Source organism: Pristis pectinata, chromosome 31 (genome assembly GCF_009764475.1).
Source record: "Pristis pectinata isolate sPriPec2 chromosome 31, sPriPec2.1.pri, whole genome shotgun sequence".
In the NCBI taxonomy this organism is placed as follows: domain Eukaryota; kingdom Metazoa; phylum Chordata; class Chondrichthyes; order Rhinopristiformes; family Pristidae; genus Pristis; species Pristis pectinata.
Genome location: NC_067435.1, coordinates 4,294,968 through 4,315,388, shown reverse-complemented (window position 1 = coordinate 4,315,388; position 20,421 = coordinate 4,294,968). Strand labels below are relative to the sequence as shown.

General features: G+C 39.9%; 1 protein-coding gene across 2 annotated transcripts in view; it reads right to left on the bottom strand.

Moving 5' to 3' along the window:
- The window catches only part of LOC127585085 (dedicator of cytokinesis protein 7-like), a 133,303-nt gene that overhangs the window by 85,835 nt on the left and 27,047 nt on the right, over positions 1-20,421 (bottom strand). For both annotated transcript variants that reach the window (XM_052042247.1, XM_052042248.1), the window contains exons 2-11: positions 17,558-17,648; positions 12,556-12,731; positions 11,380-11,448; positions 9,310-9,439; positions 8,555-8,767; positions 4,059-4,144; positions 2,442-2,508; positions 1,177-1,326; positions 927-1,007; positions 33-189 (exon numbers count right to left, since the gene is read on the bottom strand). In XM_052042247.1, coding sequence (XP_051898207.1) covers positions 33-189; positions 927-1,007; positions 1,177-1,326; positions 2,442-2,508; positions 4,059-4,144; positions 8,555-8,767; positions 9,310-9,439; positions 11,380-11,448; positions 12,556-12,731; positions 17,558-17,648 — 1,220 coding nt within the window. The remainder of the gene's footprint in view (positions 1-32; positions 190-926; positions 1,008-1,176; positions 1,327-2,441; positions 2,509-4,058; positions 4,145-8,554; positions 8,768-9,309; positions 9,440-11,379; positions 11,449-12,555; positions 12,732-17,557; positions 17,649-20,421) is intronic.

Genomic DNA, 20,421 nt, shown 5'->3' with positions numbered 1-20,421 from the left:
GACCAACAATTTAAGAGCAAGCATTATCTCACCGCTTTCTGAATCGGAGGATTCACGTTCTAGGCTCCCGGCACTGTTCACTATGTTCATGAGGTGGATGGCAGTCCAGGCAAAGGGCATTCGGAATTTGCCCAATTTGTTGCAGAAATGTTCTGCTTGATTCTTCAATTTTTCCACCTTCTCCTTGTGCTAGGAACAGGCATGTAAACAAGGAAAAGAACGTTCATCATTTTATCCCCCAGTCAGCCCAGGGAGGGTGGGAGAAGGAAGAACAAGGGAAAGGAAAACAAAGACATGGATGAAGAAAAGGAAAGAGCTTACAAAACTGACAGAGAGATAGAAGGATGACTATTTTACAAAACAGTTCATTCTTGGAAGTACCTCACTTATGAAGTATTTACGTGCTATCAAGTTAAATGCATATCAGTTACATGCACACCAAATCTCACAAAAAAGATTCAGGTGAATGAACACTTAATCTGCTTCTAGGTTATGGCTGTAGAAGGAACATTGACCAGGACACTGAAAAAACTCCCTGCTCCTTCTAAGTCATGCCATGGAATCTTTCATGTCCAGCTGAACTGTTGCAGCAGGCTGATGAAAAGGGGACCTCTAACAATGCAGCACTCCATCAGTATTACACCACGCTGAGTCTTGACCACAGGTCCCTTCTCAGAGGTAAATGCTGCCAACAGTGTGATAAGGGCAATGTGTATTATATCAAGGAATGTATTTAGTGACTATCCACATTACTGTACCAAGTATTAGAAAAGAAAAACACAACAATAGAATATAAAGTGATTTATTACAAACTCATTGTTGGATTATCTATTCAGCAAAGAAACAATAATACTGAAGTAAAATGTATTTACTCGTAGATACTGGATATATTTAAACCTCTAGATTGAACAAGTGTACCTTCTCACCTTGGTGGAATCAGACTCCTTCATAACCATGTAGGGTTCAGCACATTCCCCAATGTCACCCTGCTGCAGAACTTTCTCAAGCTGTATTGGAAAGAAAGATCATGGCCAAAATGAAGATTGCTTTGGATTTAGCGAGTTTAACACCAAGTTTAGCAACGACAATGAGCATGACAATTCGTTAATGGTCAGTGTAACAAGTTCAAGTCCACATCTAAGAAGGGATTAACAAATGAAGACACTCAGTTCTTACCTTAATTACCAGGAATATGTCAGTAGAAGGATAAGTTATAGAGAAGATGGTAGACCTGGCTAACGTTGAGATAGCAGCGTGGGGATTATGAGGGCGGAGGAGGCCTTTCATTTGGTCAGAATTCAAATCAAAGTAGAAGTTTTCAGAAATCTACAGTAAATGGCAGGAATAACAGCATCAGTTCAATCAAAACAATTTGACAGCTACATCTTTATAAACTAGATCGCAAGTGGTTTTTATTTGGTAATATTAAACTGTTCTTCCATTAACAATGTGAGCAATTTTGGTTAAATTAACATTGGGATATGGGATGCAACAGTGTGAAATTCCTGATCTAAACTCAGATTTATAATGACATCACATAATTCCTCTAGGAACCTGATTTTGTGACCGTTACACTTGGATGGTTACACCGTTACATCTGCCAGGTTTGTTTATAGTAAGCTTCTTTGGCAGCAAAATGCACAGCTGGTTAGTGTTCACTGTGGCTGAGATTTTAAGTCATAACTTTGTGGGTTCAAGTCCCATCTCAGAAACTAGGGCTCAAAAGTCCACACTGACACTCCAGTGCAATGCTGAGAGAGTACTGCATTGTTGCAGGTACTAATTTTTGGATATGATAATAAACCAAGGGAGAGGCCATCTGCACTCACAGGTGAAGTAAACAATCTTACAACGATGTTTTGAAAGGTGAATGATGCAGCCAATCTTTATCCCTCAACCAATATCTAAAAATAACTGGTCAATATCTCATTGCTAGTGATGACAACATGCTGTGGGCTACTTGGCTGCAAAATCTCCTACACAGCAATGGCAACAGTGCTTCATTGACTGCAAAGCATGCAGCACATCTTCATAATGTGAAGAGAAAGTCTCTTTTTCTTTGTACCTTGATAAGCAGCACTCCTTTCATGGGAGCACCTGACTTATGACAAATATCTCTTGTGTAAGGTCTTCAGTTGCTGTTGGCAAAGCAGCAATGGCAGATACAGAGAGGATAGGGTTGAGGTTAGACAAATAGAGAAAGAGTGATCAGTATCTACCTGAAGAACCATTTGCTCGCCAACTAAAGCGGATTAGGGACATTGTATTGGCAGTTAATGATAATACAGTTCCCTTTCCTGCAAATACTTTTAGATCCTTACCATTCAGAATGAGATTTTTCTCTCAATCCCACAAATTCCATCAAAGACCAGTCTGACATCCATTTCATGCAAAAAAACGTGACTAAATATAAATGAAAGGTTTTATTTTCAGTCACTAACCTTCTTCTTTTCCTTCACATCATACAAGGCAAGAACTCCAAATATAGGCTCAATTTCAATTTCAAACCTTTGAAAAACAGAGCAGAAGACAGAAATTAGAGGCAGGAAGAGCATCTTTTCCTACAGCCTGCAATCCTGTTGCGATATTCAGGACTATCAGTTATCTGAGAAAGAGACAGAGCGTGCCTGGCAAATGAACAAGAACCAGATGAAACTTCAAAAAACCAGCAAGACATATTATGTTGTGTCTTCATTGTACAACATATTATTATCCTGAACAAACAGCAAAATATTCTTCATAGTTTTCAGTTATTAAGTATGCTGACTAAATTCTTATAGAAGCTACAAGACACACAATTCAGTCAGAGCTTGGATCTCCAATCAATCTGACTCCTGTCCTCCCACAACTACCCCCTACCCACAGCATCTCACTGGCCCAGTCCCAGGTAAAAAAGGGCTTTGGGCAGTCTCATTCTGGTTTCTAGAGAGTTCAGTTTCAAAGTTCAGCACCAAATAACAGAAACTGGTAATCCCATCCCAAATGGAAATGCCATTCATCTGAGAATTGGCATCAGTCATAATCTTAAAATGGGTAGAAATGTAACCTTCGCCTCAGCTAATCTACAGCTTTCTAGAGATAGGAGATAAGATATCTTTATTAGTCACATGTACATCGAAACACACAGTGAAATGCATCTTTGCATAGAGTGTTCTGGGGGCAGCCCGCAAGTGTTGCCACGCTTCCGGAGCCAACATAGCATGCCCACAACTTCCTAACCCGTACGTCTTTGGAATGTGGGAGGAAACCGGAGCACCCGAAGGAAACCCACGCAAACACGGGAAGAACGTACAAACTCCTTACAGACAGTGGCGGAATTGAACCTGGGTCGCTGGCGCTATAATAGCCTTACGTTAACCGCTACACTACCGACATATATTGACAATAGCCACCAAAAATTGAAACCCATATCTTTTTAAATTCTTCAACCAGGTAGGTTCTGCATTGACAAAGATAAACTAACAGTTTTACTGGCAACTGAGGAAGAGAATGGTGATATTAAAAGGAACAATGAGTAATAGTAGGAATGTTTGACCCACCCAGGGAAAGGGAGGGTCGTTATTCATACTCTCAAAAGCAGCTTATTATGAGTTAAAGATAAGAAATAAATCATCAGGACTCCTAACTATTCAGCAACTTCAGCAAGTGGGTGTGTGCGTGTTGGACAAGAACTTGACTGGGTTTGGCCACAACCTTCACACCCGTCAGATAAACAGCCTGCAGACGTCCACTGCCCAAGTTCACACAGGAATTGCTGGTACAATTAAATCTTAACATGAAGCAGAAACTTTAGATGAGCAAAGGAAAGAGGCAAAACATGTCGTGTCTAGTTTTTGCTGTATAATTATCATTGGGAAAAGGGGAAAATAAATTATAATTTGCAGAATTAGTTGAACTCTGGATGAAATATCACACATAGAGGCTTGCTACTGATAACATTTACTCAAGCTTTACCCAAGCCTGTGATTTAATTATTCATAGGTTAATATGTAAAGTCCCACTTTCTGTTCAACACAACATGGGGAGAAATTACATTTTCTTAGGTGGTATTTACTCACTTCAATGACAAACACTTCACAAGAATTCTTTGCCCGAAATGTTCTTTTGGGACTTCAGGAGGAGAGCATCGTTCTACAGCTTCGTCCTGCCATGGATAAAATAGAATCAGCTCAGGAATTCAATAAATGGATGTGTTAGCTTTCTTTATAAATTAATAAAGATTAACCTGGCAACCAAATATATTCTTTCATGATGGCTGGAATTATTTGCTTGTTCCTATTTCCAAGTTCTGTTTAGATGTTGAAGCCAGCACTGGTCATCAATTAAATGCCCAGAGTCTAGAGGTTTTCGAGAAGGCATGCTTCCAGATTTGGAATACCTGCTGTCAGACCTATTCTGTTAATGCTTAGACAGCTAAGGGAGAGGTATGTTCTTGCCACAATATTTCCTGCTCCCATATCAACAAAAGCAATATTGTTTCAGAGCAGAACAGTAAGGGCACAGGATATGGGCAGTTATCGGGATCAGTGGTGGCTATTTGTGCAATTCATCTTCAGGCTAGCACTTTACTGCTTTTGTGCTCAACATCCAAGGTGACATTAGAATGCTTGGATTACTACATCTTTCTGATTAAACTTCCCATTAAAAATATGTTGGAATCCATACATACTGTTACAATGCAACACCAGAAAGGTTTTGACCCAGTTAATCTGAAAGTTGAAGGGAACTTAGCATTTGAAGGGAACCAGGAGTAGGTCATTTAGCCCCTTGAGACTGTTCTGTTTTCCATTAGATTCAGGCTGATCTGTAATTAACCAACGTGTTTTATTTCATATCTCTTGATATCCTTACTTACCTATCAATCTCAGCTCTAAATTTTAATTAACCCAGCAGCCACAGTATTTTCAGGGAGTTTCAGATTTCCTTTGTGTGAGAAAGTGCTTCCTGAACTCACTCATAAAGAGCCACTTTAAAATTATGATTCCTTGTTCTTAATTCTTCCTTTCAGAACTAATTACTCTGTACTTATCTGTTAATTATTTAATATCTCTATCAAACCATTCATTAACCTCCTAAGCTCAATACATAACTTCATACGTATTTACCTAATACTTTGGATGTCTATTGCATATTATTATCATTCAAAGTCAAATCCAGATACATCAATACTTCTCCACCACTCTTTTTATATTTAATGCATTGAAGAAACTCAGAGCAGACATAATGTCATTCAACAAACATGCAAGTGGGGAAGAAAAAGCCAGCACAGAAAACACTGCTGGGTGCTACAGTCCAAGATGCCATTATCACTAAGGTTAACCATCACCATATCAGGTTCTATATCTCTCTCTTTAGTGGTAATGAAGAAAAGACAGAATTTACTGAATTGTGTTTTTTCTGCTTTGCATTCAGAAAGCCTTAGAACAGAAAGTGACAGACTTCTTTGAAGTGACTGTGATATCAGAGTTAGTATTCAGGTTTTGAAATATATGCAGTGGGTAAATTATGTGCATCATTTGGCCATACAGTAATAACTCCTTGCTACCACAGCATTCTTCAATGGTGAGAACAGATTGCATGGATAAATCATTTCATATAAATGGACAAAAAATTTCAGGACATTTTCAAACAAACTGATTTGTGATCAACAAACAAATTCTTGAGGAAGTCAGTGGGTTGAGCAGCATCTGTGGGAGGAAAGGAATTGTTGATGTTTCGAAACCCTGCATCAGTAGCCCAGTATATTAAACTGTAACTTTACCGAGACAGACTATTATTGCAACAAAAAAAATTGCAATGGGCATTTCTCATTGAATGGGATAATTTTATTTGGACAACTAATCCCAAGGAGGAAGGGCCACAAATAATGATGTAGATGGCAGGCTCCAGGTAACTTTGATTCTGCTTTGAGAGTTGCTGATCACAGCTTCAGTGACCAGAGCTCAAAGGAATAGATAGAACACTTTGAATTTGGATAATACACACTCGGTACAAACAGCCTTCTTAAGGGAAATAATACAGGAGCTCTTGTGGCAGAATAATCCACAATTTAATTCTACTAGAAGCTCATGCTTGTTGGCAAGATTACAGTTTAATATACTGGGTAATAGCGATTGTCACGGGTGCGTGTGTGCACACAAGTGTATACGCTTTGTGGTGGGGTTAAGATCATGCATCAAATAAATAATATTTACTGTGTTGCTCACTAGGTGGCATCAAAGCTCCCAATATTAAGTTGCCAAGCACAATCTCTGGAGTTATAAATTCTTTTAAAGAGTTTTTTCGGGGTACCAGAGCCCTTCAATATTTTGTAAAATGGCAGAATTATATTATATATGTTACTTAAAATGATATTTGTCACAGAAATTAGATAAGTTCTATAAAGCAGTTTAAGAGGTCATATTTTTGATGGTTTCTGCTTCTTTTTTGGCAAGTATCTGCCCCCCCACCCCCACCAAATATAGCTTTAGCACTACACATGGGTTAATCCCTTCTTGGGATCACACTCCAGTCTAGAAGCCCCCCAGCACTCCATCACTGTCATTGCTAAGGCAACTGCAGCAGTATGCTGAAGAGTGGAATTAAGATTCTTTTAAAGTAGAGGAAAAGACTTGGACATGACACCTCCACACTTGAATAACCAGATGATCTCAGTGTCTGTGCTATGCATGAAGGTGTCCTTTCACCCAAGCCACTTAGAACATAGAACATTACAGCACAGAACAGACCATTCGGCCCAAGATGTTGTGCCGACATTTTATCCTGCTCTAAGATCTATCTAATCCTTCCCTCTCACATAACCCTCCATTTCCCTATCATTCATGTGTCTATCTAAGAGTCTCTTAAATGTCCCTAATGCACCTGCACCCACAACCTCTGCGGGCAGTGCATTCCACGCACCCACCACTCTCTATGTAATAAACTTACTTCTGATATCCCCCCTATACTTTCCTCCAATCACCTTAAAATTATGCCTCCTTCTGTTAGCCATTGAGTGGATAGTCTCTGACTGTCCACTCAATCTATGCCTCTTAGCATATTGTACACCTCTATCAAGTCACCTATCATCTTCCTTCTCTCCAAAGAGAAATACCCTAGCTCACTCAACCTATCCTCATAAGACATGCTCTCCAATCCAGGCAACATCCTGGTAAATCTCCTCTACACCCTCTCTAAAGCTTCCACACCCTTCCTATAATGAGGCGACCAGACCTGAACATAATACTCTAAGTGTGGTCTAACCAGAGTTCTATAGAGCTGCAACATTACCTGGCAGCTCTTGAACTCAATACCCCGACTAATGAAGGCCAACACACCACATGCCTTCTTAACAACCATATCAACCTGCGCAGCAACCTTGAGGGATCTATGGACGTGGACCCCACCTCTGTTCCTCTGCACTGCTAAGAGTCCTGCCATTAACTTTGTATTCTGCCTTCAAATTCAATCTTCCAAAGTTTATCACTTCACACTTTTCTGGGTTGAACTCCATCTACCACTTCTCAGTCCAGCTCTGCATCCTATCAATGTCCTGTTGTAATCTACAGCAACCTCCTACACTGTCCACAACACCACAAACCTTCGTGTCATCCGTAAAGCCTTCCACATCCCCATCCAGGTCATTTATAAAAATCACAAAGAGCAGTGGTCCCAGAACGGATCCCTGCAGAACACCACTGGTCACCGGCATCCAGGCAGAATATGCTCCATCTACCACCACCCTCTATGGGCGAGCCAATTCTGAATCCACACAGCCAAGTTTCCCTAGATCCCATGCCACCTGACTTTCCGAATGAGCCTTCCATGAGGAACCTTATCAAACTCCTTACTAAAATCCATGTACACCACATCCACTGCTCTACCTTCATCAATGTACTTTGTCACATCCTCAAAGAATTCAATCAGGTTCATGAGGCACGACCTGCCCCTCCCAAAGCTATGCTGACTGTCCTTAATCAGCCTATGCTTCTCCAAATGCCCATAAATCCCGTCTCTAAGAATCTTCTCCAGTAATTTGCCTACCACTGAGGTAAGAAAAACTGAACTCAAAAGCTTAAAAGCTGCATTTAAAAGCTGAACTGCAGAATAGAAGGGAGAAAGTTGAATCAGAATCTCACAATGCTGGCTCCTTTAAGATCTATTCAGTTAAGTCTAGCACCATGCTCTTTCCTCAAAGCTTTGCACATTTTCCAGTGTATATCTGCTTCTCTTTTGAAAGCTGTGCCTCAAACATCAGCAGTGTGATGATGCAAGAGGCCCCACAACTCATCAAACCTACATTGACTCTTTCCTATAAAAATCCCATTCCCAGTGCTCACAAACTTTCCTCAAATTCCTACATTCCTTTCCTCCTTCAGCTATTTGTTCAAATCCCCTATGAAAACTATACTGAATCTACTCATACTGCTCTAACACTATTTATTCCTACTTCTGACTGTAGAGTTCTAAAGGCATGAAGATTGGACCACAAGCAAATGCTAAGCCACATGTTTGAGGTTACACAGGTGTTTCACAACATTACCACTTCCCTCCCCACCCAAAGGAATTACTTTACCTCATCTGGTGGCGGGAAGAGTGCCAGCATTTCCCGGTGTCGGTTTTCTTTCCTCTGCTCCCCATTGCGCTTGTCCACTTCTTCAATGGCCGTACGATCCAGAAGACTTGGCAGGAGTGAATCGGCGGTGGAGTTCTTCAGGTCAAAGATACTGGAAGCCCAACTCCCCCTCGGAGTATCATCTAGAGACACCGACCTCCGCTTCAATTCATCCTACCAAAGAACAGGGAGTCAGTTAGTTGTAACTTTTGTTATGGAATATTCCTCATTTGCTCCTAGAGTCAAGCAGCACTTCCAATCCAAGGAAGCAGATGGACGAAACAAAAAGCAGGTAAAGTCAGCATTGTGAGAAAGGAAATGTTAACATTACAGACATTAGTTCTGACTGGGACAAATCATAAAATATAACACTGGAGGCCATTCTCTCAGGACTAACTCTTTTAAGAGCCATCCAATTAAGTCCAGCGCCATGCTCTTTCCCCATAGCCTTGTACATATTCTACTGGATACCTGTTTCCCTTCCGAAAGTTGTGCATCAAATGTCAACATTATTCCTTTTCTTTATTTACAAATGATACTAGACTTACACAAGTTTTACATGGTATACCACACATATCAGAGCAATCTGTACAAGAATTTAAACACTGTGCTTTTTGTGATGGTATGGTTTACATAAGAAACTTGACATCAGATGCAAATCATTGAAATTTTCCTACTTGAAAGCTGAGGAACACTGAAGCAACACTAACACCAACCTGATCATCTTGGGTCCCTCGGTCATCGACAACTTCATCAGACTCAAAGATCTGCTTGGGCAGGCCCCGTTGTCTCTCACGCTGCTTCTCCAGTGTGTTGGCATTAAATGCAGTGCTCATCTTTTGATACCTTTTCCCAAATATAAATCAAAGACTAGTTTACAACAGTGAACGAGAGATGCTGAAATCATCATGGGTGACACTTAGAGTATCCATTTCTTGTCAGCATGGACATCAACAGCAAAAGGGCTGTTTTCTGTTCTGTATGATTCTATGATGAGTCAATGACCCTTTCTCAACCCAGATTTTACTTAAGTGGGTGGAAATTAACAGTATCAGTGGGTTGAATGAGAAAAGAGCTGTGGCTCAACAGCATGAAGGCTCCATTACACAATGCTTCGTGTCAACAAAGAGCTCTCCCACTTACATTTCCATTTACAGGACAATGTTACTATAGGTTCCAATCAAGCCTGAAAACTATTCCCAAAAGGTAAAAAGATTGTCAATCACTGATTAAATATCAAATTTTAGTTAGGTTGCACTTGGAGTATTGAGTGTTGTGCGCAATTCTGGTTGCCCCATTACAGGAAGGATGTGGAAGCTTTGGAAAGGGTGCAGAAGAGGTTTAGCTGGATGCTGCCTGGATTAGAGTGTATGAGCCATAAGGAGAGGTTGGACAAATTTGGAGTGTCGTAGGCTGAGGGGAGACCTGACAGAACTTCATAAAATCATAGATAGGGCAGACAGTGAGAATCTTTTTCCCTGGGTAGAAATGTCAAATACTGGAGGACATGCAAGGTGAGAGGGGGAAAGTTTAAAGGAGATGTGTGGGGCAAGTTTTTTTTTTACACAGAAAGTGGTGGGTGCCTGGAATATGCTGCCAGGGGTAGTGGTGGAAGCAGATACGACAGCGGTGTTTAAGAGGCTGTTAAGATAGACACACGAATATGCAGGAAATGGAGGGATATGGAACATGTAGAAGAGATTTAGTTTAATTCTGGATCATGTTCAGTGCAGACACTGTGGGCCAAAAGGCCTGTTCCAGTGCAATATGGTTCTATGTTCTAAATATGAAAAATGAACAAAGATAAGAGTATATAGGCAGACACACATCACATTTTTAGTGTGTTGAGGTTCTCAACTTACTGAAAAAAATGTCAAAGGAGTAGTTTTAATTTTAAAATGAAGAATATCAACTTTAACTTGTTTACCAGAAACTGTGGCCCTACACACATTTGCACTGTGAACGTTAAATTGCAGTATTTCAGGTTGTCCAAGATCCTACAATTTTCAGAGAAACAAAGGATTGCAGATGCTGGAACCTAGATGAAAAACACAATGATGCTGGAGGAACTCAGCAGGCCAGGCAGAATCCGTGGAGAAAAGCATGCGGTCAACATTTTGGGTCAAGACCCTTCTGAGGTGGTCGACATTTCGGGTCAGGACCCTTCTTCTGCTTTCTGCTCTCCCCTCCTCCCCTGCCAATCACTATCTCTTACCTGCATCTACCTATCACCACCTTGCGCCCACCCCGCCTCCCATCTTTTGTCCACTTTTCCCTCCTATATATTGGGCTTCCCATTTTCCTATCTTCGGTCCTGAAGGGTCCTGACCTGAAACATTGACCACCTGCTTTTCTCCACGGATGCTGCCTGGCCTGCTGAGTTCCTCCAGCATCATAGTGTTTCTCTCCTACAATTTTCAGATGAGATTCCCTCATAACCTGAGCAAAGATCTTTGTTCTTAAATTAACATCTACTGGTCCACATTTTGGGTTGCAGTATAAGATACAATGAAAGTAGTGATCCCAATCCTAGAAATATCAAAGCCCCATTTATTCTGAGATTCCAAGAACACTTTTGAATACTGCATCCTTTGCCACTCTACACCTGTACAATCTCACTTCTGCTCTTTTCTACCTAAATGCTAAATGGCTAGCTAGCTAGTTTCCTCAGTGTATCCCATAGCTGCAGCATATCACCCATAGGTTAAACAAACAGCTTGCAATAAATGAACAGAGCAGACTGACCCATTAACAAAATTTATGAAGATAAACCACAAGAAACCCACTTTCTGTGAACAATGACCCAGTCTTCGGTGTAGATCTGTATAGCGTCTCTTACTCGAGGGTCCATTCCCCTGAAAGAAAAAAAAGGATACAATAATTCATGAAAATTCAACAGCTACAGACAGTCCTATTGTGCTGGAATAAAACAAACCCATTTTTCTTTGTCAAAAATCAACCTGCTGCATTACTCATCCAGTTTAACCGAAGTTATAGGGTTTTCTCTCATCAGATGTTTTAATCAGAAAACAAGTGACCTGTAATCAAGAAGACATTTGAACTCAGAGCAGCATAAGCATGACACCTAATTTAACTAACATGATTTGTTGAGATTGCAAGTTCCATCCTGGAAGTAATGAGATTGCGTAGGTCTATCATACAAGTTTGTTTGTTTCAATAATAAGTTGCTTTTATATAGCAACTTTAATGTAGTTAATATCCCAAGAAACCTTACAGGAGGATTGACAAATGCAATTTCAAACGCAACTTAGCCACAAAGACAAGCGATCAAAAGCCTGGTCAAAGATGAAGGGTACAAAGGAATTGGAAATGGAATTGGTTTATTATTGTCACTGTGAAAAACTTGTCTTGCACACAGATCAATTCATTATACAGTGCATCAAGGTAATACAAGTAATACAATAACAGGACGCAGAATAAGGTGTGACACCTACAGAGAAAGTGCAATACAGGTAGAAAAAAAGGTGCAAGGTCATAACAAGGTAGATTGTGAGGTCAAGAGTCCATCTTATTGTACTCGGGAACCGGGAGGACATTTTGAAGGAGCGTGGGGATCAGGCAGTCTCGCTGTCAATAGTAAAATAATGAAAATTGGGAATGCACAAGTTGCCAGAATGGAAGAGTGCTAAAACCTAAGAGATTGTGAGGTCAGAGAAGGTTATAGTTAGAAAGTACGGAAACCTGTGCCAAATTGCTACTGTGATGGGACTGAGATGTTCCCTACAAGGATGAAAATAAACTTAACCATCTGGTTCACCATATTTAAGCTGGGCTCCTGCTGGTGATTGATCAAGTGCCAAGGACACCAGGTATACAAAAATCTGTGTCCCTGTGCCTCCATACTGTGCAAAGAGAAGCTGAGAGAGCTGAAGAGTAGATTTTGTTTTTGTGTTGTTACTACTTGACCCAAGGCCTTACCACTGGCATGTAGGAATACTCACACTTCTTCTGGAACTCCAGGCTCGACAGTTCGACATTCTCGTGGCTCGTACACTACCTCAATATCGTCTGCAGGAAACTCGAGCAGATCTCGGAGTGGGCCTGGTTCTGGAGCAGGGGGATGTGTTGTCAGGTATTCCTCAAAGTCCACAGGCTCTACCACTTCAGAAAGAGGAACCTGCAATGAGATATAATAAATCACTGTGGAGTCAAAGTGCAAAAGTAGTTTGTGAATTTTTCATTCTGTCCAGTTGTGATAAAAAATAAATTAGTGTAATGTTAATTTACAATTGAAGTAGCAGAGGAGTATATTCTTGTTCTTGATAGTCAAGAGAATTAAGGGTTGGAACCAATGCAAGAAGACGGAGTTAAAAGAGTTTAGCTATAAGTAAACAATGGAATGGGCTTGAGGGGATAAATAGCTTACTGCTGCTCCTTTGTTACCACATATTACACAGGGGGAAAGGCTGCTAGTTATAGCTTTTTCACTGTTGATAGAATCAACCTGATCAGTGTGTCTGCCACTGGATTCGATATTCATTCTCTTCAAGGGAATAATATGTGCAATCTATGGGAAATTCTGCACAGTTGCCAAGCTGATTACAGCAGCATCTCCTTCCCTTGTGGTTTTTTGACAATGACAAGGACAAAAGCTGTTATACTGACATTCCCCTACAGGTCACCTAGATCACATATCGCTGTTTTCTCATTGTTCCTTACTCAATATCCTAGAATTCACCAACCAATATAATTGTGGACAACGTGGGGAAGATTTCAGTGATTAAGTTCTCGACGTTTCTGTCTTCCAAATATAATCTGAAAAAGGTTCCATACCAGCTTTCATTGCTTATACCCAATGTGATTAAAAAGACTTTTATGTCATGTTAGTGGGGACTCCAATGATATAAACTCAATGTTCCTCACACCTATATGTCTGTAACTGGCACACTACACCTGTAGTTGAACAGAAGAAAATTTGTTCTATACTTAGCCTGCGCTATGTTTGAACTATAGGTGTTTCAGGTTATTGTGAGAGAACTTTACACTCTCTTTAACCTGTGCTATACTTGGGAATGTGCAATGGTACATTGTAACAGGAGATTTTTTTCTTAATTTAACCTGGGCTTTAGAGTCATAGAGTCATACAGCACAGAAACAGGCCCTTCAGCCCAACTGGTCCATGCCGACCAAGATGCCCCATCCAAGCTAGTCCCATTTGCCAGCATTTGGTCCATACCTTCTAAACCTTTCCAATCCATGTACCAGTTCAACTGTCTTTTAAAGGTTGTTATTATACCTGTCTCAACCACTTTCTCTGGCAGCTGATTCCACACAGATACCACCCTTTGTGTAAAAATGTTGCCCCTCAAGTTCCTCTTAAATCTTTCCCGTCACCTTAAACCTACGCCCTCTAGTTCTTGATTCCCCAACTCTGAGAAAAAGACGGAGTGCATTTACCTTATCTATATACCTCAAGATTTTATACACCTCTATAAGATCACCTCTCAGTCTGCTACGCTCTAAGGAATAAATACTTAGCCTGTCCAACCTCTCCCTATAACTCAGTCCTGGCAGCATCCTTGTAAAACTTTTCTGCACTCTTTCCTATAACAGGGCGACCAAAACTGAACACAATACTCCAAGTGCAACCTCACCAGTGTCCTGTACAACTGCACCATGACCTCCCAACTTTTATACTCAATGCCCTGACTTGTGGCCAGCATGCCAAAAGATTTCTTCACCACCCCGTCTACCTGTGATTCCACTTTCAGTACTTGTACTCCAAAGTCCCTCTGTTCTACAACACTCCCCAGGGTCTTGCCATTACCTTACATAAAAACGGAAACACAAAATGCTAGAAATACTTAGCAGGTCAGGCAGCATCTGTAGAAAGAGGAAAAGAGTTAAAGTTTCAGGTCGAAGATCCTTCATCTCTTTCCACAGATGCTTCCTGACATGCTGAGTGATTCTAGCATTTTGTGTTTTTATTTCAGATTTCCAGCATCTGCAGCTTTTCTTCCCCACTCTTTTTCTTTACCTGCACTGGTAAAACAACACTGGAGCCTACATTTCTCTTAAAGCAAGATTTACCATTGACAACACCGATTAAAACAAAGTTTACCATGGCATCAAATGTCTGAAGAAGAAAGTGTTCCTTTCCCTAGGCTCTCAGTTTCACTAGTTGCTTAAGCACAAAAAAATGAATAAAATATTTTCTTTAAAAAGGCAAAGTTATTGTTAAAGGTTCATTTCATTGGTAAAGCTTCAGGCATTCTTTAGTCATGTGGTCTTGTGGTCTGCTGGCTTCATTTGGAGATCAGATGTAAACAATGGTGCTGCTCATGGGCAATCTAGTCACAACTTGAAAAGGTGATGAGGACACCATTATTTGACCTCTTTAATAAAAAGCCTAAATGAACAAGAGTATGTCTACAGATGTTATTTACATCCACGTTCAGAAAAAAGTTCCTCATAGATTCCTTATGGCTGAAGTTGAAGTTCACAAAATTGAAGGTAATCTTTAAATTGGTCAATAACTTAACTGATGAACTAACTAGAGATGAGGGATAATAGACTAGTACTAATTGACAGGATGCAACTAGTACAATATACCCAAGGATTTGTGTAAGAGCTTTAACTATGCACTATTTTGTTAGCAGCTCATAGACAATAGAGAGCTATATATGCAAGTTTGCTGATATCAGAAAAGGATGACACTCCAAGCAGTATATGTGGAGGCATAAAATAACAAGGAGATATTAACAGATTATTAAATGGGAAAAGCTATGGCAAGTAGTTTTCAATATGGTCCAGTTGATTGTATCAATGATAGAGTGACGCAGAAAATTGTTTGTGGATATATTAACTGAAAGATCAGAGCACTTGCTGAATAATGTTTAACTTAAAAGCAGTGGAGGTCTGACAGAGATCCATGCACAAAGATCATTAAAATGTAGTGGTTAGGTACAAAAAGTAATAATAAAGGCTAATGGAATGCCAGCCTTTATTTTTTTTAAGAGGACTGGAATGCAAAGGGTAGAGGTTATGCTACACCAATACAAAACACTAGCTAGTGAACATATTAAGTACTGAAGATAGTTCTGGGCATCAAACTTTAGGAAGGATATATTGGCCTTAAAGGGAATGCTCAAGACATTAAGAGAAACTGACAAGTAAGATAGAGAATATATTTCTGTTGGTTGCGCAATCTAGGACCAACTGGTGTATGTACAAATTTGTCCCACGCTTTTCAGTTCTTAGGAATGAGATACACACAAAGGATGTTAGAAATCTGAAACTCTCATCTGCAAATAAGTTGTTGCTGGTTTATTTTAATTTTAAAGACGATGGATTTAGATTAACCCAAGGTATTAAGCAATATGGTGAAAAAGCAGCTATATAGAGATTGGCCACTGAATGGTGAAACATAGGCTCTAGTGGTCTAGTCCCATTTCATCAAATGATGGACTAGATTTCTTGCAGGTTCAGTCACTCATTTCCTCATTATCTCTGTTACAGAGCCAACCAAGAAACAAGGGCAAACTCTGATCAAAGAAAAGTGAAACACAGGATTCATGCTGAATTTAATGCTCATTAACTGGATGTTACCCAGTTGGAGACCTGACATCCACAGACTGCTCAGTCCAAGAACTTCAAGCTTTCAGTTTCATAGGAATCTTTTCAATCTCACCCCAACTGACCCTATCATTCAATTAACCTCAATGTCCACAAACTAGTCCACCTTGACGGAGGATGACATAGATCATCAGAGATAATGAGCCATGGATTCCACAACAGTTGGATTAATGTCCTTAAGTTTCTGTTCAAATGGATCTATTAGGTGAAAAATAAAGAGTGTTGGCTCTCAAATACTTTATAAAAGCAATCAGCCCATTGCTTAGCAGGGTAGTACATGAATGCAAAAGGGCAACAGGGACTAGACGATAAAGTACAACTTTGCAAAACAGGAGAAATGGAAATTCAGTTAGTCAGTCCAAAGCATATTATTAGGGTCAACATGTTTTTCTGTCCAACTTAAAGAAAACAAATAAAACAAAAAGGCCACAATAGCTCACTGTCTGGAGCTTGGAGCTATTGTATCTTGGAGCTGTTTCCTGCCAATTTTACACTGAGAAATTGCAAGCTAATGATAGTAAAACAGCCCAAATGTCCCAAAGGCATGATTCTTGGGTCATGATGGAATGCAGCAAAACTACATTTTCCTCCAAGACAAATGGAGGACAGATGAAATTAAAACAACAGCAAGGAGCTGATGGATATCATTGCTTGATATTGGGCTTTCATATTTGGGGCCTGGAGTCAACCCAAACCAAAAAATGTTTGGACAAAAATAAATCTCATCTCTGTGCTGGCAATAAAGCTATCGGGAAGTGAATTTGACCAGGCATATTTCTTATGGACGAGAACCCACAAGAACCAACCTGTCTCCTCATTCAGCATTAACAATCTCCCTCAGTTAACCGTGCTGGCACTTTACTAAGTCAGCTGGTGATGGATTTTGTGACAGAGGAAAACTTCGATGGGGAGGGAAAATAACCAACACACACGAGACATGGAATGAATAATAGAAAATAAATAACTGAATGCAACCACGTGCAAAAATTGTTGGACATCAAACTAAGTTCAAACAAGCATTCTGTTCTGATCATTTAGACTACCCCAGAGTTATTAACATAATGTTTGCAATAGTCAATCATTAGAGACTCTTTCTCTTAACCCACACATGCATCTTGCTGAGTATTTGCACATCGACATCTGAAGATCCAGCAAGGTTCCAGGTTACGTTGGAGGGATTTTATTTCATGTTCTGTGTGACTGTTACTCAAACAGCATCACTGTGCTTACTGTTACGTTATCCTATTGGTACACCTCTATTTAAAAGAACTACCTCTAATTTTTATTTTTCCATAGCAACAATCTCTTGCCCTAGCATCAATCTGTTTCAGCCTTGACAGGGTTATGCTGAAACAGCTGTGCACTCACCAACTGATGGGAGCCGCTGCGTTTCTTGGACAGCTGCGGCGAGCTGCTATATTGGCTGGATACTTGCTTCCTGACTTCAGATGCCACAGTCCTGCAAAAAAGAATGGCAATTTGTTTGAACGAATTTCACAATGATGAGAAATCTGACAACTGCTAACATGGCAAGATCAGAACTCAGTGAGCCAAACTGATGGCAGACCATTTGAGAGTTATCCAGAAAAATTATGACATGAAGCCAGAGCAGATAAATGAGTGCTTTGTAAAGATCTCTTCATGCTCTGACTTTAATAGTCAAATAATTCAGCACTGCTAAAAACCAATGGGGCAAGACATTCTTTAGGGACAGGGTAGTAATTCAATGCTGTGCATCTTCCTATAGAAATTAGGATGTAAAAGGAAGTGCAGTAGTTAATGATCATCTTGCCTTTCTTTTCCTAAAGCTGTCCTTGAAACAACTTTGTGAGAAACATAATCACTGGCATAGACAAGTTGCTCTAAATGGTTGTTCAGTGAATGTTACAGAATTCTCAGTTTAGCAATTCTCCAGAGAAATAGATATCAGGTACTCACTACGTTACAAACATCAAGGTCAGAGCCACTTCTCTAATGTGCAGGAGATAAAACTTATAACAGCTGGGAAAAAATCAAGGACACCAATGTAGCTAACGATTGACTCCAGCTTGTTTGTTACAGATCTTGAATCCATATTTCAAAGATATTACATAAAATATTTTACCATCAGCTTGAATGGGGAAGGTAATTATCCAGCAGAATGTCACCTCTTAAAAATGGCTGACACCTTCATGTTAGCGATTCTTTCACTAACTCAATCAGAATTGTTATATAATGATTAGGAAACATATTATTCAGATCAAATTTGAACATACTCTTAGCCTTGCCTGAACGCTACCTTGAAAATTCTCACACTGCTGTTAGAGCTTCCCTATCATCAACTCCTCAGGATCCCTGCTGAATTTGGTTTAGCACCAGGGATAGCTCTCCATCTCAATCATGCCTTAGCCTATTGAGCTCCAATTCAGCTTCAGATTCAAGATTAGTCTTTGGAAAGAATTTATATTTACACTCCTTAGACCCATGTTATTTAACATTTGTTATGGAGCCTTCCAGTTATAGGAAGGATGTCATTTAGCTGGAAAGCGTGCAGAAGAGATTCGCAAGGATGTTGCTGGGACTGGAGGGCTTGAGTTATAGGGAGACTGAACAGACTGGGACTGCTTTTTTCCTGGACCATAGGAATCTGAAGGGTGACCTTAAGGAGGTATATAAAATCATGAGGGGCATTGATAAGGTGAATGGTAACAATCATTTTCCCAGGTTACGGGAGTCTGAAACTAGAGGGCATAGATTTAAGGTGAAAGGGGAAAAACTTGAAGGGCACCTGAGGGGCAACCTTTTCCACAGAGAAGGTGGTGTGTATGTGGAATGAGCTGCCAGAGGAAGTGGCAGAGGTGGATAGAATGCTTAAAAGATATTTAGACAGGTACATGGATAGGTGTAGAGGGATGTGGGCTAAATGCAGGCAAATGGGACTAGCTCAGGTAGACATGGATGAGTTGGGCTGAAGGGCCTGTTTCTGTCCTGTATAACTCCATGACTATAAATCCAATCTTGTACCCAGACAAATCCAAAAATTGCACTTTACAACAGTTAGGGATTAGGAACTGGTAGCCATTTCAAACAGCAACTTTTTTTACATTATAAAAGTATCTAACTACATTTCAACACACAAGTATTAAATATAAGGCAAGGCCACCATTATTAAAGCACCAGCTCAACACTCCCAATATGCGTCTTATTATCTTCAGAGCTGCAAAATGTCTTCAATATTTAATGTCAGCATCAGAAATGTGAAAGTTTTCAATGTGACTACTGTCAATAGTGTATTTCAGACCGAACAGGTATTTAACAGTGATTATATAAAGAGGGTAAAAGACTCTTCCCAGCCTCCTGACACTTGTTGTAGTAATCAGGGCTTGGCTTTCAGTGACAATCCACAATGCAGCATCATAAAACAGGAGTCAATCATTTACTATGATCCTTGACTAATTAATAAATGTGCATTGACCATCCAAAAATCACTGAGTAGGTACTATCAAGATCAGGTGTACAAGTCCCAGTTACAAGGTTGATTGATTCTGTCCATAAAGACAGTATTCTAAAGGAAACAGCTCACACAAATTAAACCATTTTGCAACAAGCAGCTCTACAAAATGAAACTGCCTCATTTCACAGTGGTTGATTAAAACAGTTTCGTAGTTCCACTAGCTCTCAGACCTTCCCATATCCTCTGACTGCTCGTCTAATAGTGTGCTAACCTCAAATGCTACCATAGTTGCACCACAAACCACTTCAGAGACATATTTAGTCATATATTTGCAACTGACGGGTCATTATCACTCTGCTATTGACCTGGCCCATTAGCCCAGTTGGGAAAGACACAACTCAGGCTTGAACACGTCCACAAAAAAAAGTTGAATAAATGCACTATTCCATAAAATAATCACAAAGAAGGCAGGGTGGCTTTCCTGTACACTGCCTTTAAGTATGGATATTTAAATATTAGTTTTAAATAACAGCTGAGTATTTATCAATTCAAAATGTTCTCTTCAAATCTACTTGTCTGCAATTAGTATTCGTAAAACACAACAAAACGATCTTTAAGGATCCTACCATAGCAAATTCTTGGGAATCATCAGAACTGTTATTTTAATCTGCAGAATACCATGTAATTTGATGCTATATAAATGATGTTTATTTTTGACATTGATACAAGTGTGCCAGTAGTAATGGACTCTGATGCCAAGTTCAAAGATACATTTACGATTGAAACAACAGCAAAGACT